Source organism: Fusarium flagelliforme (genome assembly GCF_020744385.1).
Source record: "Fusarium flagelliforme strain FIESC 12 MPI-CAGE-AA-0113 chromosome Unknown B0J16scaffold_7, whole genome shotgun sequence".
In the NCBI taxonomy this organism is placed as follows: domain Eukaryota; kingdom Fungi; phylum Ascomycota; class Sordariomycetes; order Hypocreales; family Nectriaceae; genus Fusarium; species Fusarium flagelliforme.
This window is the reverse complement of record NW_025763509.1, coordinates 1,713,723-1,736,059: the sequence shown is the minus strand read 5'-3', so window position 1 is coordinate 1,736,059 and position 22,337 is coordinate 1,713,723. Positions and strand designations below refer to the sequence as shown.

Here is a 22,337-nt window from a genome sequence, read left to right as displayed (position 1 = left end):
TGCAATTAGGGTTATAAGGGAATGAGTGTTCAAAGAGATGATGTTCTCAAGGAATTAAGCTATGCAGCAACTAAAGAATTTCCAAATTCATGTAGCTGTCCGATTACCATCTCCTTCAAATCCCGAGAGCGGGCTGCCTCATTAGGAAGTAACAAAGAGTCACCCTCAATACACCAACGCACAGCTTCCATGTACTGCGATCCCATGGTCATCTCAAGTTGAGAAACATGCTTCTGGATAACACTACGCCTGAATGTCTCATCGTCCATGCCTCTGAAGCCCTTGGACAGCCAACTGAGCGTCTACCACAAGCCTATTTCAAGTAGAACCATACCTACCGAGTAGTAATCGAACTCGGCTCGATAGCGTGCTCCGTAGAGATAAGATGGATGTTGGTAATTGCGAAGCTGTGCCCCTTCATCATGACCTTGCGTGAATGAGTCGTGAGCATCTTCCCTGCTAGCACCGAGGCCAATGAGTCGCATGTTTTGAGCAGCGTCGGCATCTCTGGCTCCAGGCGGCGAAAAGCAGAGGATATTCATAGAGTTGATGTTTCTATGCAGCCACTTTATCTCGTGGAGTGCTTGAACAGATTGACAAAGATCCAATGCGAGCCGGAAGCGATACTCGAGCGGTGGTCTGAAACGTGACCTCTTCTTTCCAGGTATTGTCTCCTGGAGCAGCTGGTGAAGGGTCCAAGGCGTGTGGCCAACTTGAGGCATGCGATAAACCAAGCCAAACGAGTTTTGCGCGGGCTCGTGAAAGAATCCTTGGCAATGCAATGTGCCAGTAAGAGTTTCAGTGTTCTGGTCGTTGAGTAGACTGGCCATTGTTGACAGGCGCTGGAGTATCCTCGAGGAAACTGATCCGTCGGCCCATGAGCCATCGTATCTCAACCATTCCACTATGACAGATTGTCCTCCAAGTTTCGCAAGAGAGTGGATACCCAGGACTTCTTCAATCTCTAGAGTAGCTGCATCCAGGATCAAATCCTTGCGTTCTGTTAGATTGCCTCGATCGGCAAGGATCATAAGGCGGCGCATAGCCAGTAAAGTTCCCATCTCACGTCCCGGTCCCTCCTTCAAGGCATGGGATATGTTGCCTAGTTCATCCATATCCGAGACTTGTAGAGCCATATCCATCAATCGCCTGTTGAACCGGTCTTTGAAGGGTAGTGGCAGCGCTTGCACAAGGGATGTGGTGACTTTGCTTATCTTTCGTAGCAGGGGGACACTTGCTGTGTCTTCCGGCCCTTGAAGCGAGTTTAGAATATCCTGTTCCGCTTTCAAAAGCATTTTTACACGGCTGTAGTCCATGATCGACGAGCTATCTTCGCCGTCATCAGGAGGAATCTGGAGCTGTTGGAGGGTGGACGACCAGCTTTTAAAGCGATAGCTCTCTAAGGCGCATAGCTTACTTGAATGCATGCGACCGCAAGCCTCGTCCCAAATTCTTGATATTGACTCAGAAAGGGCAATTGCCGCGATCCAAGATATCGTCTGCAGCACCTCACTCGACGTCGGGCGTTGCTTTGGGTCCAAGGTAAGAGTCCAGCGAATGAGTTTAGTCAAGTGAAGAGCCCATGCTTCGTCTTTACCTATATGGTCAATATACCCAAGCCATTCCTCGACAGCTGGATTAGGCTTTTCTGGACCAATGTGAAACCGCGGCCATGAGATTCCCCCTGCGAAAGGCACGAAGCGTTTGTCGCGGAAAAGGCGAACGCCAGACGGACCAAGGACAAGGAAAGTAAAGACTTCACTCAGTATACAACCAAAAGACCATATATCACTTGATCGGCCCACCTCGTTCGTCTTGATCCTTCCGTCAATGAAGCTTTGGCATTCTGGTGCAACGTAAGAGCCACGAGTTTCCTTGAACAACGTGAGAGAGTCTTCGTCGGGGTTTCGAAAGGTGGAGAGACCAAAGTCAATCAGGACCAGTGTATCAGCTTGGATGAGAATGTTTTGGGGCTTGAGATCGTGATGACAGCCGGTCCGCTGAAGGTCCAAGGTGTCGCAAACGAAGTTGTGAACAGCATCGATGGCTGATGCCAGGTCTGCCATTCCCCAAAGAAGTTGACATGCATCAAGTTTCGGTCCATCATAACCACCCTCAAGAAGTCTAGCCAGGGATCCCCCTTCTGCAAAGTCGAAAATGAAGTTGCAGCGTCTAGAGGGAAATTCATACACATAGGAGCAGTGTAGCTTGATGATATTGGGATGTTTGAGATGCGCGAGAAGTGCGAGATGTTTTACTTCGCGCATGAAAGACTCCATGGTTTCCTCCGCACTCTGCTTGAGCTCTTTCCGAACAACCTAAAAGTGGTTAGAATGGCTGCAATGAATTCGTTCATGATGTTAAAGGATAATACCTGGTGCTTGGCGATTGGCAGGTCATGACACTCAGGGTGGAGCGTAACCAGGTATGCATCCCCCATAGCGCCTGAGCCAAGTAAGCTTTCTTTAACGAACGGCAAGATCGTGCATTTGTCTAGTTCCCGGACAATTGACTGTGACCTAAACACTGGCGCCATGAAACACCACTGCATCTCCATGAACTCTTGAAAAAACGCTCGAGAGGTATGGTTACCAAGTACTCTTTGGAGAGGCTCAATTGTATAGGGAAATCTATCGTCGGGGCTGGATTTCTGCATCAAGTCATGCTTGAAGAACAGGGGGATCTTATCCCCACACTTGAGAAGCAATAGAATTGAGAAACACCGTCGAGCCCCTCGGAAGATAGCTTCTACTAGTTCTTCTCTCTCATGATCTGCGACACGCATTTCCTCAAGGCATGCGCGAATCTTGCCTTTCGTGACAATGGTGAACAGTCTGCCTTCAGGCACGAAGTTTCTACCGGAGCTACTTCTCTCACTCAACCTTAGAATACTAATCTCGTCTCGCAGAGTGTCCATGATGTTTTCTATCTATTTTCCTTCATATTAGTCTACAAGGTGCTTCGGCTCTGGGTTTGCACCGCGATTGGATAGAACATACCGGTGGCTTTAACCCTTTACCTGGATGGACTTGATGTCTGACTAATGAAAAGTTAGAGACCACTCTGCGAAGGGCTCTGGCCGTCGTACCTCGTGAAGTAGACTCGGAATGACGATTTCATAACTTTCGTCCTCTTCCTATCATTAGTTAGCAAAGCTGACTTTATGAGACAGCAGAAGCAAAGCCATGTGAATTCTTACCCTTATACTAAAGTTTCCGGCCCCAAATCTCCCCTCTAGCAGACCTCGAAGGTCCTCTAATTTAATGTATCGATTGGAGATTGACTGAGATACCATTGGAGTGTTGCCGCGGATATACAAATCCACACAGCAAGCGGCCTTCCAGCCCACTTAAATGCTCCCATAGCTCACAAAACAGCACTTAAGCAAGCGATCAGAATCAAAGCCCAACCATGAAAAAATAGGGCTTACCGACGAATCGCAGGATTGTAATTTGGGCGACAAATGTGACTATTGATGCTGTGCGTCTCGGGACTCTGTTCTTACTGGTGCCCGCACCTTAGGCAGCAAAGTCTGTACCGGAGCAGCATGAATGTGAGTATTTCTGTTATGGCGCCTGCATAATGAGGCCTCCAAGGCGGTTTGTTACACCAATATCTCTTTATCTTGGTTGTGGCAATTCGTTGTCCAGTCGAGGCAGTGCATTTTGGTCATTGTGGTTTTGGTTGACACGTTGAAGAGGCGACAACATTCCCACCAAATCCCATGTTCAATACAAACTATCCAAGCAGTATACTAACGGCATGCGTGATAGTATTTTGAGGTTAGCATTATCGGCAAATTGAATAACTATACCGTCCCGCATTTTCTCTAGATAGATAAAAGGCTGGAATCTTTCCACGATTCGAGATTCAGCATAATTTTAAACTTTTTCTCAGTTCAGCAAATTTCAGTTGTGCTTTATCTTATTGTATACTACATAAACACATTCAAGGTTAACCCAATGGACGATACTTCACAGACTGTATCTCTTGAGCAATGGCCACTTAATCCTGAGTGCTACGTGCCACCGGGACAGGACCCCGCCAACTGCCACAGAATTCTTGCGGAGATCTCTCCAGATCTATTTCAGATAACTGGTGGCGGCGTGAGGATGTACCGAGACTGCAGTCCGCAAAGTAAGCCTATCTACTCCGCTCAAGCATATCCCAAATGTTACCTCTAGATTCTGATAGTATGCCAGAAGGTATAGAGTTTCATTTTGTTTCGAGCGAGATGTTGGAAAGCACGACGTGGGACAATTCAACGGACAATATTCCGGAGGGCCAGGGCATGGTTTTGTAAGTTACGGGAACATCACTCTCTTCAAGGCAAGTTAACTAATCTGTTCAGCTGGATACAACCTCATTTCTCGTGGGGACAGCTAGGGATTACGGAAAACGCTTTTCGAAGACTTCTAGCTGATCACAGGGTCTTTACGCCATTACTCGATATCGTTTACGGATTTGGGGCCAAGACCAACGACCACCAGCGATTCCGAGATTTTGTGCATCTACACCATCACACTATACAAGACTTCGGTCAGTACTTTCAAGAGGAACTCCCCGCCCACTTGAGCTAACGCGAGGACATATGGTAGAGTTCTGCTATAATATCCAGTACTATGAGCTTAATGGACGTGGCAGAGGAAACCCATGGTCATTGCGCCAAACAGGGGTATATCAACAAATGTTAACTACGCGATATACTTGGATTGTTATAAGTGTTTCCGATTATCTTCAAGCTCGATTTGGTGAGTTCTTTGGTACGTATAGCGGAACAAAAGCAGGGTACTGCGTGGGTCGTGTACTGCTTGGCCACCTCATCATACTGTCCATGACCACCAGAAATTGGGACGCATATATCGAGTGCTTGCGTCAAAAGATACTGTCGTTCGTAAGTTGCGCTTAGTTCTAAAGGGCTTTGGCCATGAAGCGACTAACCTTGCGTACAGGAGTACAAAACAGTTTCATCTTCAATAGATCCCAAGCTTTCTGACGCACCGGATCTCATTCTCTCAGGTGTGCCGAAGGCCAATGCATTATGCAGCACTATAGCCATTTCTAAGACAATTTTAAATAGCCAAACAACCTTTCTATTAGCACTTCAGAAATTACATACAAAGGTTAGCGGTAAAGGAACAAAAGCCTGCAGCTGCCATATAGCCAGTGCTATTCAACTCAAGCACATGGAGATCAGAAATCACTTAAAGGCTGTTGATCTCATGGGCAAGAGAGCGGAGAGACTCCCTCACACCGTTAGACTCCTCCCGCCACCCTGACACTGTGACAACAGCTAACGTTCTGCCAAGATCTCTACCATTCTCTCGACCAGGGCTCAGACGAAGCTTCATGCCACTCTAACACAGATTCAGGTACAAGTTCACGGTACCCTGTGCAAAACTCTCGAAGCGAGTAACGACGTGAAGGACTTGGTCCAAGTTACAACAAGCGGTCATAAGGACTCCAAAACTATCAAATCGCTAGCTGAGATTGCGACGGTCTTTCTCCCCTTGTCGTTCCTAGCAGTAAGTTTCCAATCCCTGAATTCCGAGATAACCATCTAAGATATCAATCAATCGCATTATAGTCACTCTTTGATACTGACATCCTCTATTCTGCATCTGCAGGCGGCCTTTACGCCGCCATTGTAATCCCACTTGTCTTACTCACGGTTCTTGTCATTGTATTGTTAGAGCGAAGGGCCATTTAGACGTTAATGGTACAATGCGAGTAATAATTGTCATAGACCAGAGCTCTATACATGGCATAAACTAGATTGATTTGGAACACCAACCTAGTATGTTTCGGGTTAATCTACGTGATGTTCTTGAAGGTGTCATTCTTTCTATGTGGTTTTGTTGATGTTGATGAGGAAGTGTTTAACAACTACGAAGGAGGTGTCGCTGTCGAGGCAGCCATCCCATGGCAGAAGAACCCCTTCCAGAACTGCAGTTTTACACTCCAGGAGAACGACACATGCTATCAGGAATGGAGTAACTCGCATACTGGACCATATGGCCGAGGCGCAGCGCCACTATCCCTTCTCTACCGCTCCAGCGTGAATGAAACCAACGACTCTGATCTTTATATCTTTGGAGCCGCAGGGACTGTCTTCCGAGGCTATTTCCCAGAATACTCAACTTGGCAAGCACCGCCTGCATCATGGTTCTGGTCCGTCGTCAAAATGCAGACGGGTAATCAGGCTGGAACTGTCACCCTGCGGTCTAAAGATCCTCGTCAAGTGCCGGAGATAAACTTCAATTTCTACTTCCAGAACGGCGACCGCGGTATTATAGCTATTCAGGAAGGTATTGAGCATACCTTTCCAGTCTTCAACGCTACTGGCTGACCCTAAGCGCCTTTCAGAATGGTTTATTCCAGACCAGAGGTCGAGATTCGACAGGCTATCATGGATGAAGCGTTGAGCCATCACGCTACCTCGTCTTGCCGCATGGGACCTAAAGGGGGTAAGAATTGCTGTGTCGACTCAGAATTCAATGTCAACGGTTTTGGTGGACTCCGGGTCGTCGATGTATCAGTGTTTCCTCGTACACCAGGAGGTTTCCCTGCTGCGCCGACTTTCATGATTGGCCAGAAGGCTTTTGGTGAGATCTTGCGCAGTATCAATATTTAAAATGGACTTGGGTAGTTTCTGGTAGCTCTCAATCGCAAACTGGCTGCTCCGATGTACCTCCAGAGAGCATCAAGGGCGGTCTTTTGAGGAAGACCCTTGACCGTTTGGTTTCCTTAACAGATTTGTAATTTTCCCCACAAGAAAATGTTTTTTCTTTCTCGCTGGAACACTCTTCTTTGTTCCACTCTCCTCCTGCTTCCCATCAATCTTTTGCATCGGTTCTTCTTGTGGAAAATCTTCCGGCGAATGCAAATGCTCCATAACCCAACAAACAGCCTCCCTCACAGCATCCGGCCTCGCTTGGATAACCCCATGTCCGCAATCCGGCAAGTGAACATATCGATTATTCCTAGAAAGCTGCAACTGCACCTTCTTCAATCTCTCATCCTCTTTATCCGTCGCATCGAGCATTTGTTTCTGGATTAGCAAAGTTGGGCTGGCCAGATTCTGCTCTGCCGCAAGGGCTCGTTCGTACTGCATCTGTTTCCACTTGAGAGTGTTCCCACGAATGACGACGAGTGGTTTGTTCCCAAGAATTTGATCTTTGTACTGTCGCTGTTCGATCTCGGGATCTATGCCAGTTTCTTGGCCTGTTTCCACAAGGACCATTCCTGCGACCTGGTGGGGTCTCGCCTCGAGGCAGAGTCTGGCGAAGGTGCCGCCGTAGGAATGCGCGATCAGAACATATTCTGAAGGTAGATCAGACCCATCGAGATATTCTAACAGTTCTGAGATGGCGTATTCAGGTTTTATGTTTGGGTCAAGTCGATCCCAGAGAAGAAGCTGATAAGCGCTGAGAAGGTCCGCCAAGAGCTCCCACGAAGCGCAGGAGTCACCTGAGCCATGGAAGAAGATGATCAGAGGAAAGGCACTACTTGGGTCGCCTCTTGTTCGGAAGCGAGTTTTCTTGCCTGGCTGTGGCATATTTTGTGGTGTTGAAAAGATAAAGTGATGACGTCAAGACTAGAGTAAGCTCAGCGCGTGTGGGGTAATCGAGTCTTATCTTCAAATTGCTGCCTATGTTGTCACAACCAGGAACGCGATAAGCGATGCCTGAAGTTCAACTATGTAGGTTCCTGTCATAATGTTTTCGATGCATTGTTCCCAACGTATTCTCATTGCTGGGTTTCATCCACCTGCGGCGGAATTATGCTCAAACATTTACCAAAGACCAACGCTGATGCTGATATAGGTTAACCTACCTTTTTCTGTGTTAACCTCATGTCTATCTAAGTTTTTGGAAAGTCTGGTCTCTCAATTCTTACAGGTCAAAGTCAACCTCATGTCTAATTTGACCTACAAAACTTGATAGAAACTTTTGCGTTTACAACAATGTGTTAGCCTGTACTGTCGCGAGACAAACGCAAAGAGTCCAAATTGTTACTCCATCATGGTGGCTATTAGCGTGGGAAAAGGTTTCCAGGAAAGACAAGGTCTGGACTTCACAAGATGAAATGAACGATGACTGGCAGCGCTTCTGGTGTCTCCGACGTACGAGAGATAAACCCGTCTGGTCGAGAACAACACAAGCGTGCTGTTGAGAAGGGCGACTTCTGGTCCGACTACAGGGTCCTTATGCTGCGATGGAATGTGATCACCCATTGATCTTCCAAATCACCACTATCTATTGGCCAATTCCTGAGATGCATGACTAGCTGGTGAAAAATAATAATACGACGGGAAGATCACAATTGAAGCTACCATATCTAACCCAAACCGCGGCACTATGAAGGTCTAGACGTTCAAAAGCCACCACGTGCGATCAATTGAGTCTAACCGCATGACGTCGCTGAGGCTATTCTAACTCGAAAATGAAGACTATCGAGTGATCGGCTGTGCTATACGACGTTACTCTCATTAATCCGCAGTGCATTGAAAATGCAGGGTCAAGGCTCAAGATTCTTTCTCGTATTGATAGATACGCTTAACTTCTTTAAGCATCACAGCCGCAGGGGTCAAGCCGAGTCCAAGAATAACTGACCCTCTAATTGGTGGACCTTTATCACTAACCTCGTATTGGTTAGTCATGGCTTCGGCTTCCCCAGAGGCTGGAACTTTCGACGAAGAAAAAAGACGGAAATGGAATGGTAAAGTCTCTCGAAAGTTGTGCTAGTAAATTTGTCACGTCGAAAACGAGCATTCTGGACTGGAGACTAGCAATTGACCGACACTGCTACGTAGTAACAGCTCAGCATCGTGCCTTGATGCGCCTCGGCCACTTCGACTTCAATGCTCCATACTATAGAGCCGATGTGCCGAATTGATGAAGTCATATCTATTTTTATGCGTTGTCTTGAAGATCTAAAGATCTATAAAGACTTGATGATCAACCCACGATAATCAACATTCTCATCATCAATCATCTCATCTCATCTCAAGCAACTCACTACCAAACACTCTTCAACTCCACAAAACAACTCTCCTCCACTTCTCTTCTCCACAAACAACCAACACCACCAAAATGAAGTTCACCACCTCTCTCTTCGCTCTCGCCGCCGCTACCGGTGCCATCGCTGCTCCCGCCGATGCTCCCAGCGTTAACATGATGGCTGCTTCTCCCCAGTGGACCATCCAGTCCATGCAGCGAACTTGCGACAAGCCCGACACCACCTGCACCTGGAACTTCAACATCAACACCGGCAGCGGCGCCGCCACTCCTTGCAAGTACGTCGTCAAGGCTTCCAAGAACGCCTCCAAGGCCAACGGCGGCCCTGCCAAGTGCGGCACCTTCACCATCACCTCCGGCTGGAGCGGTCAGTTCGGCCCTGACAACGGCTTCACCACTCTCTCTGTTGTCAGCAGCAAGAAGCAGATCATCTACCCCAGTTACACCGACAAGCAGCTCGCTGGCGGCAAGGTTGTCAAGCCTGACCAGAAGTACGCCCCTGCTTCTCTTCCTTAAGCGGTTGATGGTTTTATGATTCATGGATAGACGGGTTGGGGATGAGCGATAATACTTAATACACGAACGGTATCTAGACAGATGGGATAGATGTATATACACTTCTCGAGAACATAAACTACACATTGTTACACCAAAACCTGACCCTATTACTGTGATGTCTCTATAAAAGTAAAAGCTAATACGATGCCAACAACTGGCAAATGAGCCAGCAAGCTTCTTGTTTCGTTTTTGCTTGCACTGGTTAGTATAAGGGTATTGGATGAATGTTAAAGAGGGCAGGCTAAGAGTTCATCACAACATCTTGGTATTATTGTCTACTTAGTTGACACCTTAAATGACCCGCACATACCGTAATCCAAAGCACGCATCAATCATAACTCTTTCATACATTATAACCATGAACTATCGACTATCTTCTGTACTACCAAACCTTATGGTAGCCCATTGATGACTTGCCATTCAAAGGTCACTGGGCTCATCCTCAGCCTCGGTAGCCTCCTTAACAGCCTGCTTGACCTTCTTCTCCATCTTCTTCTCAGGACCTTCATTGACAAGCTTTCGAGCATTGACTTGAATTGCGATCGAGTTGCCAACCTGCATCCTACCGCCAAAGTTGAAAGAGAACTTGACATCGTTAGATTCAGTCTTGCCCAAACCCCAGTTGCTAAAGTCAACAATTTCATCTTCGTCTAGTTAGCTTTGTGTTTCATTCTAATTATTTTGGAGGAGAACTTACCCTCGCAAGCATTCTTGCCAGGCTTGACATCAGCTCCTGCAAATAGCGGTGCCAACCACGTAACCACACCAGGCGCAAAGAACGCAACGCCATCCTTCTCAGCAATGAACTTGCGCTCCATCTTCGTGCCCTCTGCGAGAAGCTCCTCGCGATACTTGCGCACAGCCCAAGGTAGATCCTTATAGTCGACCCGAATAACTCGAAAGCCATCAGGATGCATAAACCGATCAAAGTCACCAGGGTAAGGAAGATCACCGCCGGCATCGGTCCTCCAGTACTTGTCGAGGTAATCCATTGCCCAGGCGAGTTCTTTGGGGGCTTCAGAAGGGCTGGGAACGGCGTAGATCTCTGCTTCGAACTTGGAGCTGACGCTGCATTCGGTCTTCCACTCGACTCGCTCTTTGGGAGGAGAGGCCATGTTCATGAGAGCTCGGAGCTCGGTAGCGCGTTCATGGTCGCCGTTCTTTTCAGCTTCGGAGATTTGGCGGCTGATGCTCAGGGCGGCGGAGTCACCGATTTGGATCTCGACATGTTGCGCCGCTGCCCAGGAGGCGAGGAGAGGAAGAATTGCGTTGGTGAGCTTCATTTTTGAGACAAGGATGTAAAGCGACGAAGGGGGTAACCCGACGAGTTGAAGGGTGAGCGTGAATATTTATCGCGTCTCACTCTCGGCCATTTCCTCATGAAGGATGAACCGGTTTGTTATCGCAGCCAATTGAGTCGCTTGAGGTTGACGCTACCAATGATCCGGTACAGGCACCAGAGCAAAAAGGCAGGGGTTATTCCCAGGCGTGACGGTGAAGGATGCCGTCATCCGAGAGATCTAATTGGTAGGCTTGGCAGGATCATTGTTCAAAAATGCAAAAACATACAACAGCGGGGATTCGCTGGTCGTCACCGACCCAACTACTAATCCGCCGGTTAGTGGCTTGACTATGGGAGAGCGGACGGGATCCCGTATTTTCCACTACCTTTGGTCGTATGTACCAGAAGCGCTATCACAATGGGCTATATTCTGCCACATGAGAACTTTGCATCCAGTTGCGTTAACCTGAGTTCGGCACCCACAACTCCAAGGCCCTGGTCTCCCGGGTAGCCCATGGTCAAATGGTAGCCCGACGCGCTTGTCATCGACGAAGCTCAAAAGTATTTGGCGTTGTTGAATTGAACAAGGTTGTGTTCATGTGCGCGATTTTCCTCTGTCTTCTGCGACGAAATGGTAAAATGGAACGCGCTGATCGTGCAGAACGCGGATTATTTTGCGTTGGTGAACACGATCTTGGCCATTTCTTGGTTTCGCGATCCACTTTGCGCAGTCCCATTCAACAAGGTTTGCCATTCTATCACAACAATGCTAACTATGTTGTCGCTGATTCTTCATCAATCTTGTTAGCGCTTTCCTCTCTCCAAATTACAACCATAATAAAGCTGACCGCCAGCGTGCACATCACAGCCAATACTGTCATCCACCATCCGTACCCAATCTTCGCTTTCGCGATAGGCGACACAACGGTCCCAATAGCAGCCATAATATTGCGCGCCAAGTTCAAATCCGCAACAACAGAAGCACCGACTCCGGGTCTAACGTCAACAAGAAACGGCATCACTGTCGACGTGACGAGCATGAAGCCCAGACCGAACAAGAACGCCCCGATGAGAGGAGTTACCCAGAATGCTTTGCGATCGATCAACCAGCCATAGATGAGGAGCCCAGCGGGGACGAAGCCCACTCCGTACCATGCTGTCTTGAGTCTCTCGACGGGGTGGGTTTCTCCGTTGTGGATGAGCTGGGATTTACGTAGTTTGGTGTCACTCAGCTTTCCGCCGACGACGATTCCGATGGCGTACCCAACGCAATTGCTGATGTAGCAAAGACCGATCTCGATTGAGGAGAAGTTATACGGTTGCGCGGAGTATGCAAATGGAAGCGTGGTGGTCAAAGAATAAAGACTGCCGTAGCATATGCTCACGTACGCGATGGGTAGGGCAATTGACGGCACAAGCAGAAATTTGAGCTTCGGTAGCGGCGCTACGACATCGCGCTTCAATGCCTGATACCATGGCTGTTCTTCTTGGCCCTGATGCTTGACCATTGTCTCGGGCAAAAGGAGCATGGTGAGCATAGCGACGCTAAAGGTGAAGATGCCCATGAAGTACAGATTCGCACGCCAGCCAAGCCAAACTTGCAGACCACCACCGATGATAGGTGAGATCAGAGGGCCAAGAAGTGTACCCATGTAGAACCATCCCAGAGCGGACCCCCTCTCAGTCGAGATATAGATGTCGCTTATGACTCCGGCGCCGACGCTCTGGGCCGAAGAGCATCCCGTTGCCTCAATAAAACGGAAGAGGACCACTAGAAGGAAGTGGTTGGACAGCGCACAAGCGATGACAGCGACTGTTGAGATGAGAAAGCTGAAAATCAGAACAGGCCGACGGCCATATTCCTGGCTCAGAGTGCTCCACCACAATGGAGCAGTGGCTTGTCCGATGAGAAATACTGTAGTGACGAGGGCGACGTTCGATTCAGTGGTGTGGAAGTCTTCGAGGAGAGTCGCAAAAGATGGGAAGAGAATGTTTGATGCGAAGGGTGCGGTGAATGCTGATAATGTGATTATTGTAACGATGACATGTTTCTGCCACATTGAGTGAGTCGTTGGATCCTGGAGACGAGTTGTGAAGCATATCCTGTCGAACCATGAGCTTTTCAGCTCAGGTACCTTCTCACAAGTTGTCACTTCTGCCATTTCTCTGCTTTTCTGAAGACAATTGAATGCACGTAGGAAATCGATATCATGAATGTCATCATTATTGAATGGGTGATATATACATAAAGCTATGCGCCAATTTGTGGCTCTTTGCTACGTAACAAATTGCCGATATCTGCTGAATCCTAGGTTTGGACACATAGACTATCTTTAGACTTGTGTTATGACGAAGTTAGGAAAGTTTAGCGACCAATGGAAACTGAGTGACGGTTAAGCCGATAGACAAGCGTATTGTCAGCATCAAACGTTGTATCGCCGCTACCACACAGCCGACGCGGGAGCTTACGTCCGCGTCCATGCTTCCGAAACTCTATAATAGGTCTGTCTACAGTGTTTACCACATACTATTTTGATCTATCCAAGAAGAAGTTTGCAAATGCTTCCGACTTGAACCGCTCGATATGTCATCCTTTACCTTTGAACTCAGAATGTCGGATTCGCATTATTTGCGGTCTGACCCGTCAAAGCAGGCCTCACGTCACAACACGAGCAGTGAGGGATAGTCAGCCTTGAACAGAGGTTCATCTATCCAAGCTACAGTTCAATAATGGATCATGCGTTGAGCGATTGACCTCGAAGTGCTTGCGATTCAGATACAATCATTAATACCGTCATTGACCTAGGTCACAGTCAGGGATGAGAAGAGGAAAGAAGAACCAACCACCTGAACAAAAGAACAAAACAACAAAAGCGACAACGAAAAGGTTGAATGCACCACTGAGATCAATGGTTCCTTGGTGCTTGTGGCGAAGGATGGTTTAATTACTGAGATTTGGAGGACAGAACGCGGCGATATTTGGGTGCCTTTGTGAAATTTCTTTTATACTCTAGATTTGTTGCTTTTGGGGTTCTGAAGCCAGTAAGTACCATCTACCAAGTTTCCCCGTGGCATTCTAAATTGTCTATTATTCAATCCTCGCATTTTCAGGCAGACTCAAAACCACCTTTCAAAAGTAGTTATGCATGATCCGTGGCGCAAGCCATACCCGAGATGTCGTTGAGCAATTCCGTCGTATTAACGGCGTAGGCGAAGGAACATCAGCTAGCTCCAGGGGTCCTCAGGGTCTATTGAATCTTGGCTCAATAGCGCTACGAACTATCGAGTTCCCGAACGCTCTAAGATCCACCAAAAACTCCGAAAACGATGGCAAAATCCACTTTCAGGTCTTAAGCGATTCAGCTTTCGCTGTGATCCTAGCTGTAGTTGTTTCTTTTTGTGATGAAGGACGTCGAAAAATCCCCGACAAGCCGGAGGAAAATGGTTGACTCTTGGCAGCTGAGAAAGGACCTTTAAAAGGCACAGGCCGCCATCACCATGTTCCTGTCGGTGTCGCTCATTTGAAGTCCATCGTTACACTCGTTCACGATGCGTTCGATACTCGCCCTTGCGGCCTTCATCACCGCTGACCTAGTCTCTGGCAGCGCGTGCAAACCCCGACCAAGCAACACCCTCCCAACACTCGCCTCCACGATTGAATCGACCAGTACCTCAACACCCACCAACGATGGCACGCTTCCAAAAGTCCGCAACATCGCCGTCAACGGCAATATGGCTGAGATCGACGAAGAAGACCCTCTCATCGTTCCCGATTGGGACGTAGTCAACGATGCGAAGATCGTGGGAGGTGTGGGACGCGAAGAGCCGGGAAACACCGAGCGAGGCGCTTGTGCTATGAGTGCCGCGAATGTGGATATCAATTTGTTGAAACGAGACGTTGGTTCTGGCGTCAGCATGTCGCAGACCATGAGCGATCTCGAGGTTGGAACAACGTACACCATTCGCTTTTACTACCGCCTTGTTTTGGCACAGGGCGTAACGGATTGTCAATTGACTGCTGGATTTGGCAACTCACTTATTTACAACATCGCCATCGCCAGCCTCGACGTCTCTGAGGCTTGGACAGAGGTTCTCAAGACCGCTGATGCTGCGGAGAGTAGTGCTGCTCTGAAGATTCAGATGGAGTGTCGGGGTGGGAGTGCTACCATTCTCCTCGATTCTGTCTTTGTTTCGAACAAGGTCACGCCCGAGAACATCGACCAGTTTGCTGTGGACTTTGGGAACACTGGCAGCGGTGCCAATCCTCCTCTTGACCAGGGTCCTCAAACTACGGCATCCTCTGAACCAACGTCCTCCGCAGGGCCTGTCACTGCGACCGAGCCGCCTTCATCTGTCGCACCTACGACAACCGAATCCGGACTCGACGTGGCAACAACCACAACCGCCTCCGAAGCCCCATTCTGCTCCAAGTCTCTCAACGGAGGATGTTGGTGGAAGGGCTCCTCAATCGGCTGTGCAAACAGAGGCTACTGGCCCGGTCCTGGTGGTGAAGGCCGGATGGTCCCTCGTCCCGAGAACTACCCAGAACCTCTCAGCCAACTGTGGTGTGTAGGCTGGTGCTCGCTGTCTCCCGGCTGCAGATCTGCCGCATACAACCCCAAGGACCGCACATGTCGCTTTTCGGAATTCGCCGTTCAAGACTCCAACTTCGTTCAAGGCCCCGATGTTCACACTGACACTGAGGGCGTTTACTACTGGCACGATCTTTCCTGCTTCAACTGTCCTTGTAACGAGGGCGATAAGGTTGAACCTGATCCTGTTCCGACTCCTTCTGAGACCAGCTCGGTTGGCCGCCTCCCACCTGCATCCACCTGCCCCAAGGCTCTCGAGAGTGGCTGCACCTGGAACGAAGGCTCCCACGGGGGAAGTGACATCAAGTGTCAATACCGTGGTCGCTGGCCGGGCGCTGATGGTACAGGTTACATTGTCGAGAAACCCCGAGACTATCCCATGGCTTTGAGTCAGTCATGGTGTGTCGCGTGGTGTTCCCTCTTACCAGGCTGTCGAGCAGCCGCGTTTATATACGAGGGCCGAGTCTGTCGCTTCTCAACTCATGCTGTTCATGACGACGACTTTGTCAGGGCTGATGATCCTAATTCCGACTCTGAAGAACTGGGTATCTACTACTGGCATGATCTGTCTTGCATGGATTGTCCTTGCAAGGATGAGGTTGAGACTACCCAGCCTCCTACTACCTTTGTTCGCTCAGTCACCACCTCCTCAATTGATGCTACTACTACTACGGAAGACAGGGCTTCAATGGTATGGACATCAGCAAAGCCACCTCGCCCTTCCGCCGCCGACACCTGAGAATGGCCAAAGGCTTCCGAGCTTTGCGAACAGAGCGATAAAATCCAAGAGGAAGACTGCCGAGGCGTTCCTCAAAGCGTCAACCCTCAACAGTACCGAAAGATCCCTGTCGACCATGAGCCCAGAGTCACCAGCCAAATGCAGTGCGCCACTCTCTGCAACACCAACCCTGACTGCCGCGCCTGGGGATTCTCGAAGGAGAAGATGGATGTTGAGTGTGTTCTCGCATTGGATGTAAGGAGGAGTGACGAGCTTGACTATGTCGATGATGCACCTATGCATGAGTGGTATCCTTCTCAGTGTTTTGCTTGTAGGAGCTGTGTTGCCAAGTGGAACTGGACGTGGGATTCTTTATGGACTGAATCAGATATATTCGAGCGTCAATTTAGGATGGCTTATTGTACATAATGACACAAAATATGGAAAGAGTTTATTGTTCACATGCCGAGCCGTTTGTTGTGGTATGTCCAACACCTGCTTTCTCGCCTGAATCAGATCCCCAACAGAGCTTCGCTGTGATTGAAGAAACCCAGTAATTACCCAAGGATGTACGTTGCAAGGATATCTCTGAGTCACTGTGTTCATGCAGGTATATAAGATCAAGCCCAATAGATTTCGCATCTTCTCTTTCCCAACAAGCAGTATAGTAACATTAGCTCGCCCTCCAGAAGGTTACAGTATAAACACCTACACCATGAGTTCAAATACAACCAATACTACTACAAGCGGAAACGCTCCCCTTACCAACGGCAATACCAACGGCATAGTCATCGCACGTGGGAGCAATCGAAATGCGCCGTCCCCAGAGCCGATCCCTCCAGCCAACCCGAACACTCCAACAAATGAGAACGTTACAACGAACGGGACGCAGGTCAACGGAGTGAAAACAAATGGTGGACGGTAGCTTAAGGACTTAGATACTCCAGTAATGGATATTTATTTCGTTTGTAGGATCCTTGGAAGTATAGGGGACAGAGTGAAATTGACGGAGCCGGTCAATTATTGAGCCAGCTATCTAGTCAGGTATAGAATACACGTATGGACTCTCTGTATCCCAATCAATTGAACAGAAAGGACAGCTGTTTTCATACGCTTTTTTACATGTCCCAGTATGGCGGATTTTCTTGTGACGTTTCTTGGTAACTGCAAAGATACAGGTGAAGACGGATCCCCACCACACGACACCAACACCAAGCCACACACAACATGCCAATTTTCAACCAAACAAACACCACGAGAATAAGATAAGAAAACCTTTCATTGCAAAATAAATAGATAAATGAGCAAAAAAGAATCGACCACGCCAGGATTCGAACCTGGAATCTCTAGAGAATTGGATATCGGTGAACCGAAATCTAGCGCCTTAGCCATTAGGCCACGCGGCCGGTGTCTTGTATGATGATAGCTTCACTTTGACGCCTCATAGACGCACACATCACGAAATTTCGTTGACGCCAGGTATGGTTCTATTGGTATTACTGCCCAACACTTATGCTATGTTCCTTTTTTAAGTTGCAAAAGCGGGTACCAGATGCCTGTCATACAACCTTCAAGCAAAGCAACAACTTACTTTGCTTCATCCTTAACTGCAGCCTCAAAATCATCCAAAAATCTCCAAAGCGTCTTTTCCCTCCATCCCTTCGCCAGCCAATCATTAGCCGTCTTGGGAAATACATCTATAACGCCCATAACAAACATGTCATGCGCCGGGATAAAGAAAACGTTATCCTGTGCATCCGCCTTCTGTGCTTCCTTAATCGTCTTGATAGCCAACTCTATGTCTTCTCCGATGTTCGGATCAAAGAAGGTCTCACCTGCTTTGCGACCACGCTTGACATTGAGGTCATCAAAAACACTGCCTGGACAGCGCGAGAGGAGAGAGCGTAAGGACTCGGAAAGGGTAAGGTGTTCGGAAAGGTTGGATGGGAGAGGGAGGTAAGGAGATGGTCGGATTTCACCGCCGTGGTGACAGAGATCGCCGCCCATGAGGATGAATGTGGAGGGTGAAGTGGTTGTACGAGCGAGACCAGCGAGGTGACCGACTGTATGGCCAGGGGTATCGAGGAGATAGAATGACCCATCGCCGAAGAAGTCGAATGCTTTGAATGGGCCGACCTTGAAAGGCTTCTCGTCAAAGTTGATCTCTCGAAAGTTTCGTCCCCTAGAAACTGTCAGTGTTTGGCTAATGACCATGGTGAGATGATGCTCACTTATAATCGACCTCCCGAATGAAAGAGTTGGGATTTTCTGGGTATCCAGGGCAGTAGGCTTCCTTGAAACCCTGTCCAACGACCAGCTCTGTGGATCCAGGAAAGGTCGAGACGTCTCCAATGTGATCAAAATGATGGTGACTGGTGCAAAAATTAGCAACTCGAATTTTCATTCTCTTAGAGAACACTGACCTCCAAATCACACTGTCAATTTGAGAAGGCTGCACATTATTCTCCTGGAGAATATCTGCCACATTCTTGGGAACATCAACATCGAGTTTCGCATCGGTGATCGCCTTGCACCACATGGGCGAGAAATTCTCCAATGGATTCTTGGGCACTCCCAAGTCAAAAAGCGCTCTCTTGCCCGAGGAGCTTTCAACCAAGAACGACCATGTGGTCGCAGTAGGCATGTAGTCCATACCCTTCATAGGAGGCGTCATGAGATGCGAAGCAGACAGCTTTGACAGACGTAGAGAAGAGTCAATGATGCTGACTCTAGCAGCAGCGCCATCGGGTACGTCGAAGCGAGGTTTCTCAGCCATGTTGATTTGTTTGATACGAAAACTGTAGGATTGCGATTTTGAGGGTGTATTCGACTTCTCGTGCAGTGGAAATGGACGTTTTATAATCGTTTCGAAATGCCGACGTCCGAATTGCGACGCTTAATAACGTTAGGCTACCGACTGCGCCGTAGACTGAGACCGATTGGAGCGCGGGATTGCTTCGAAATACAGAAGTGGAGGTCCTGAAACGTCATGCTTACGGGCTACAGCTGCCCGGAAACTCCGTCGCCCGGTACGTTATTTCCTGGCGGGTTTTGTCACGGAATTCATAAGAATCTCTTTGTCAATTGATCCGATTCTTGTCGCACACGCCGACTTGGGGTTTCATTGGGGCGGTAGAGTTTTTATAATGTTGATTTTGGGACAGTTCGTTAATTATTGAGGTGCTATCATTTGTGTTAACACATCATGACGTTATTTTCACTCTCAATTGGATGTCACCAAATCTTGGCTAAAGTGGGTAACAGGAGAATTGTCCTTTAAGGCTTAGGCTACTAAGATAAACCAACCTAAGTGTTCCTCTAAGCTCCCATAAGGTGATACAATTATTTCGTCTCTTATGCTCGCATGAGCCTGTTTTGGTAAAACACCCTGACGGGGCGGGCGTCTTAATATCGAACCAAAATCTGTGCCGACACGACGAGGATCATTCACTGAACACATTACAGTGAGACTATCATGTAGCAGCAACAATCGTCGATTCGTAAAAGTGGTGATTATTTCAAAAGTGATATCATGCACATTGTTTTATCAGAAGTACCGTATAAAAACGCCGGCAAGCTGGCTGTGGTAAATGGACCTCTGATAAGGAATTTTATCGTGAAGGTAGGGGCTGCTCACTGTCTGTCACGGCGGATGCGTTGGATGTTGAGGCGAACACGATGCTGGGTCAGTCAACCTGCTGCCGTTATCTCTGGTGAAACAGGTCAATTAGATTATCATGTTCCCAATCATATTATAATCTTGAAACACAATATGACAATAGGGTTGAAACTCCATCTTGACAACGATATGACAATGTGAACTGCATGCTGACTTTGTAATTTCATGGCTATGCAGTAAGCTTTTCCTATCCAACGTAAAGCACTATATAGCATCACAGTCGGTACGCCTTACAGCTGTGGCAAATGCATTTCAGTCTGGCGGTACGTGCCACACCATGTTCGAGATCAAAATATTGACGGAGCAAGAATCATCTTCTCCGTAGCGATAAGACAAACCCAGCCTTCCATTCCCAGTTCCATGATAAATCCTTGCGTATCTCCCACGCCCCGAGTTCCAACACTATGCTCCAGTCTCTCCAGTGTGCTCCGAGCGAGTGACCATATGAACACCTAAAACCTATATCGCAAGTCAGTCTTAAACTGGTAAAGGATTAAGCCAGGTAGAGTAAAGACCTATAAGAATAACCCCCATAACTGAGCGGTGTTTTGGTCTTGTGAGTTCCGTTCCTAGGTTCCTATTAGTATCTTTATGGCCCATGTAAAGACAATTAGTAACTTACTCTCTGTATGCCCCCAGCCAATTTACCAAAATTTATCAAGCGGTCGCCAATGATAATGCTTAAGGATTGCCCAGTGTCAGAAATTCAGAGAATGGCCATCCCTTTCTCATTCGTTATCCTCAGAGTCCGAATTCCGTTCATCTTCTTCCTCTTCCTCGTTCTCAGAGTCCTGCGACTTGCCTCTAGATGGCGCCATCTTGCGGGCGCGTTTGTTGACGGCTTGTTTCTTTCCTGCTGCTCGAGAACGTTTTTGACCGACGATAAGCTTCGACGTGCTCGGCTCGATGAACTTCAGTTGCATCACCACCTTGGCCTCCGAAAGAGCTTCATGGTTGGCATGGCCGGATCCCAGCTCGGCCGCCATCATTCTGGTCGACTCCAATCCTGCCTCCCGTTTCTCATATTCCTGTTGCTCAGCAGCTGGGCGCTTCTTGGCCTTTGTCCCAAGAGTACGCCACTGCTCGATCTGGTCCAGAAGTCTCTTCGGCATGTTCTGCTCACTGCCAAAGACCTTGACTGCCTCCAGATAGTAAAGCCAGTTCGGGTTCCCAGCGTTGAGGCTGTCTCGAAATTTTCTAGTCCAGGGATGCTGGCTAGGAAGACGATTGTTAACCATCTTCTTGTCTGTGTTTGCTGGCTTGTTCTTTGCTGGTTTGGTAGAAGCAGATGTCGTCTTTGCCTCTGGCTTGGTTGCTTTCGGCTTCTCTGTCTCAGCTGGCTCATCCGATTTCGGGACTGGACCTGGCTCGGCTGCCCATTACAAGAAGCGAGCCTCCTTGTCTGTGTCTGGGAAGGGGACGCCTTCCCTTAGATCGGTAAGGGCTTCATGAGAATCCGAGCTTAAGGACGCAAGGTGCCCAGGATCGACTGAATTGTCATCGAGGACAGGAGGATGAAGAACTGTCTCAATAACCTGACCTGGTAGGTCACCTGCTTCGTTGCTCGACTCTGTCTGTGGGGAAGGCACGATGCTACAGGAGGGGAGACTTTTAGTTAAGAGTTCATATGGTAAATGGCACGAGGGGGAGCGATGTGGCGTAAGTGTATAAGGAAACCAAACCAAGGTAGAAGATATTGGTAATGGTGCTGGTGGCAAATGAGGTTGGGTTGGTATAGGCTCTGCCCATTGTCAAGAGAGTGGGTTTGCCACCAAGTGAGCTTGGAGTGGGAGGATTTACCAAGAGGTAAGGTGAGTAGAACGGAACATGCGTGGGTGATGTGCGGTAGGAAAAGTAACAAGAAGTTCGGGGGATGTGTAGGCCAAGGCAAAGCAAGAGTTAGAAATAAGCATTAAGCAAACATACCAGCGCAGGAATAGCGTCTAGAGCAAAAGGAGTACTGAAAACGGGATATTGATCTTTGGAGCTGAGCAAAATGCGTGAAGTTGTCTAGGAGATTGTCGATGTTGCGCTGATGCTTCGAAAGTGTGCGGTGGTGATGCAAGAGTTAGGTGCAAGGCAGACGTGGATCTTCGGTTGGAGGTAAAAAAGTTGAAGTCTAGGCTTGGGTGGAGGGAGCTGTCGAGGCAGGCCTAAGGGTATTAAAGACTTAGCCCCGAGACCATAACAGACGAAATAATTTGGTCATTTTATGTCAGTTCAGACCAACAATTAGGTTATCTTAGTCTAGGAGCCTAAGCTTTAGAGGACATTTCTTCTGTTACCCACCCGGCAGGCTTCATTATCAACCTACCTGGTGGAGCTTGAAGTTTGGTAGCGATGAGGAAGCACTGACTTGGGTAAGATTTACCGGTGTATCAAGTTTAAGAACCTGGGACTCATGATGCTCAATATTCTCTAGGTGAAGTCAGGAAGTTCATCAGAGTTGACCCGAAGAGCGAGAACTAGGGTACAGATAAAAGGGAGA

General features: G+C 48.2%; 9 protein-coding genes and 1 non-coding gene across 10 annotated transcripts; 4 read left to right on the top strand and 6 right to left on the bottom strand.

The window, feature by feature from the left end:
- Positions 1 to 25: 25 nt before the first annotated feature.
- B0J16DRAFT_404520 (kinase domain-containing protein) lies at positions 26 to 2,917 on the bottom strand (the record flags this gene model as incomplete). The annotated part of the gene is made up of 3 exons (XM_046132809.1): positions 26 to 302; positions 339 to 2,318; positions 2,375 to 2,917. The coding sequence occupies 3 exons, from the start codon at positions 2,915 to 2,917 to the stop codon at positions 60 to 62; spliced, it is 2,766 nt and encodes a 921-aa protein (XP_045979097.1). The 3' UTR covers positions 26 to 59.
- A 912-nt stretch (positions 2,918 to 3,829) lies between these two features.
- Positions 3,830 to 5,693, top strand: B0J16DRAFT_184916 (uncharacterized protein). Its single transcript, XM_046122692.1, has 6 exons — positions 3,830 to 4,137; positions 4,203 to 4,299; positions 4,352 to 4,539; positions 4,599 to 4,894; positions 4,953 to 5,255; positions 5,310 to 5,693. Exons 1-6 carry the CDS (start codon positions 3,963 to 3,965, stop codon positions 5,562 to 5,564), a joined length of 1,314 nt encoding a protein of 437 aa, XP_045979096.1. The 5' UTR covers positions 3,830 to 3,962; the 3' UTR covers positions 5,565 to 5,693.
- Positions 5,458 to 6,526, top strand: B0J16DRAFT_184907 (uncharacterized protein). The gene is made up of 2 exons (XM_046122690.1): positions 5,458 to 5,525; positions 5,588 to 6,526. Exon 2 carries the CDS (start codon positions 5,822 to 5,824, stop codon positions 6,347 to 6,349), a length of 528 nt encoding a protein of 175 aa, XP_045979095.1. The 5' UTR covers positions 5,458 to 5,525; positions 5,588 to 5,821; the 3' UTR covers positions 6,350 to 6,526.
- On the bottom strand, positions 6,527 to 7,575 carry B0J16DRAFT_184908 (Alpha/Beta hydrolase protein). The gene has a single exon (XM_046122691.1). It carries the CDS (start codon positions 7,556 to 7,558, stop codon positions 6,704 to 6,706), a length of 855 nt encoding a protein of 284 aa, XP_045979094.1. The 5' UTR covers positions 7,559 to 7,575; the 3' UTR covers positions 6,527 to 6,703.
- A 1,365-nt stretch (positions 7,576 to 8,940) lies between these two features.
- B0J16DRAFT_418198 (uncharacterized protein) lies at positions 8,941 to 9,675 on the top strand. The gene has a single exon (XM_046133744.1). It carries the CDS (start codon positions 9,096 to 9,098, stop codon positions 9,534 to 9,536), a length of 441 nt encoding a protein of 146 aa, XP_045979093.1. The 5' UTR covers positions 8,941 to 9,095; the 3' UTR covers positions 9,537 to 9,675.
- Positions 9,676 to 9,831: 156 nt separating this feature from the next.
- Positions 9,832 to 11,032, bottom strand: B0J16DRAFT_375542 (uncharacterized protein). Its single transcript, XM_046130700.1, has 2 exons — positions 10,276 to 11,032; positions 9,832 to 10,222 (listed from the first exon to the last, which is right to left on the bottom strand). The coding sequence occupies exons 1-2, from the start codon at positions 10,859 to 10,861 to the stop codon at positions 9,999 to 10,001; spliced, it is 810 nt and encodes a 269-aa protein (XP_045979092.1). The 5' UTR covers positions 10,862 to 11,032; the 3' UTR covers positions 9,832 to 9,998.
- A 236-nt stretch (positions 11,033 to 11,268) lies between these two features.
- Positions 11,269 to 13,052, bottom strand: B0J16DRAFT_349113 (major facilitator superfamily domain-containing protein). The gene has a single exon (XM_046128847.1). It carries the CDS (start codon positions 13,020 to 13,022, stop codon positions 11,634 to 11,636), a length of 1,389 nt encoding a protein of 462 aa, XP_045979091.1. The 5' UTR covers positions 13,023 to 13,052; the 3' UTR covers positions 11,269 to 11,633.
- A 1,020-nt stretch (positions 13,053 to 14,072) lies between these two features.
- On the top strand, positions 14,073 to 16,620 carry B0J16DRAFT_349112 (uncharacterized protein). Its single transcript, XM_046128846.1, has one exon. The coding sequence runs from the start codon at positions 14,410 to 14,412 to the stop codon at positions 16,189 to 16,191; it is 1,782 nt and encodes a 593-aa protein (XP_045979090.1). The 5' UTR covers positions 14,073 to 14,409; the 3' UTR covers positions 16,192 to 16,620.
- An 866-nt stretch (positions 16,621 to 17,486) lies between these two features.
- Positions 17,487 to 17,576, bottom strand: B0J16DRAFT_t287. Its single transcript has one exon. It is a non-coding gene; the product is annotated as a tRNA-Arg (tRNA).
- Positions 17,577 to 17,644: 68 nt separating this feature from the next.
- On the bottom strand, positions 17,645 to 19,106 carry B0J16DRAFT_310260 (beta-lactamase-like protein). Its single transcript, XM_046124952.1, has 3 exons — positions 18,594 to 19,106; positions 18,402 to 18,542; positions 17,645 to 18,352 (listed from the first exon to the last, which is right to left on the bottom strand). The coding sequence occupies exons 1-3, from the start codon at positions 18,944 to 18,946 to the stop codon at positions 17,758 to 17,760; spliced, it is 1,089 nt and encodes a 362-aa protein (XP_045979089.1). The 5' UTR covers positions 18,947 to 19,106; the 3' UTR covers positions 17,645 to 17,757.
- Positions 19,107 to 22,337: the final 3,231 nt, after the last annotated feature.

What these genes read in the sequence shown, in the direction of transcription:
- B0J16DRAFT_184916 (XM_046122692.1), top strand. Translation starts at nt 3,963, where the DNA reads ATGGACGATACTTCACAGACTGTATCTCTTGAGCAATGGCCACTTAAT. An exon ending in GAGGGCCAGGGCATGGTTTT is followed by an intron (nt 4,300 to 4,351) that starts GTAAGTTACGGG and finishes TAATCTGTTCAG; the next exon opens with CTGGATACAACCTCATTTCT. An exon ending in CGGAGAGACTCCCTCACACC is followed by an intron (nt 5,256 to 5,309) that starts GTTAGACTCCTC and finishes CGTTCTGCCAAG; the next exon opens with ATCTCTACCATTCTCTCGAC.
- B0J16DRAFT_184907 (XM_046122690.1), top strand. Translation starts at nt 5,822, where the DNA reads ATGTTCTTGAAGGTGTCATTCTTTCTATGTGGTTTTGTTGATGTTGAT.
- B0J16DRAFT_184908 (XM_046122691.1), bottom strand. Translation starts at nt 7,558, where the DNA reads ATGCCACAGCCAGGCAAGAAAACTCGCTTCCGAACAAGAGGCGACCCA.
- B0J16DRAFT_418198 (XM_046133744.1), top strand. Translation starts at nt 9,096, where the DNA reads ATGAAGTTCACCACCTCTCTCTTCGCTCTCGCCGCCGCTACCGGTGCC.
- B0J16DRAFT_375542 (XM_046130700.1), bottom strand. Translation starts at nt 10,861, where the DNA reads ATGAAGCTCACCAACGCAATTCTTCCTCTCCTCGCCTCCTGGGCAGCG. An exon ending in TGGCAAGAATGCTTGCGAGG is followed by an intron (nt 10,223 to 10,275) that starts GTAAGTTCTCCT and finishes AACTAGACGAAG; the next exon opens with ATGAAATTGTTGACTTTAGC.
- B0J16DRAFT_349113 (XM_046128847.1), bottom strand. Translation starts at nt 13,022, where the DNA reads ATGGCAGAAGTGACAACTTGTGAGAAGGTACCTGAGCTGAAAAGCTCA.
- B0J16DRAFT_349112 (XM_046128846.1), top strand. Translation starts at nt 14,410, where the DNA reads ATGCGTTCGATACTCGCCCTTGCGGCCTTCATCACCGCTGACCTAGTC.
- B0J16DRAFT_310260 (XM_046124952.1), bottom strand. Translation starts at nt 18,946, where the DNA reads ATGGCTGAGAAACCTCGCTTCGACGTACCCGATGGCGCTGCTGCTAGA. An exon ending in ATTGACAGTGTGATTTGGAG is followed by an intron (nt 18,543 to 18,593) that starts GTCAGTGTTCTC and finishes TTTTTGCACCAG; the next exon opens with TCACCATCATTTTGATCACA. An exon ending in ATTCGGGAGGTCGATTATAA is followed by an intron (nt 18,353 to 18,401) that starts GTGAGCATCATC and finishes GACAGTTTCTAG; the next exon opens with GGGACGAAACTTTCGAGAGA.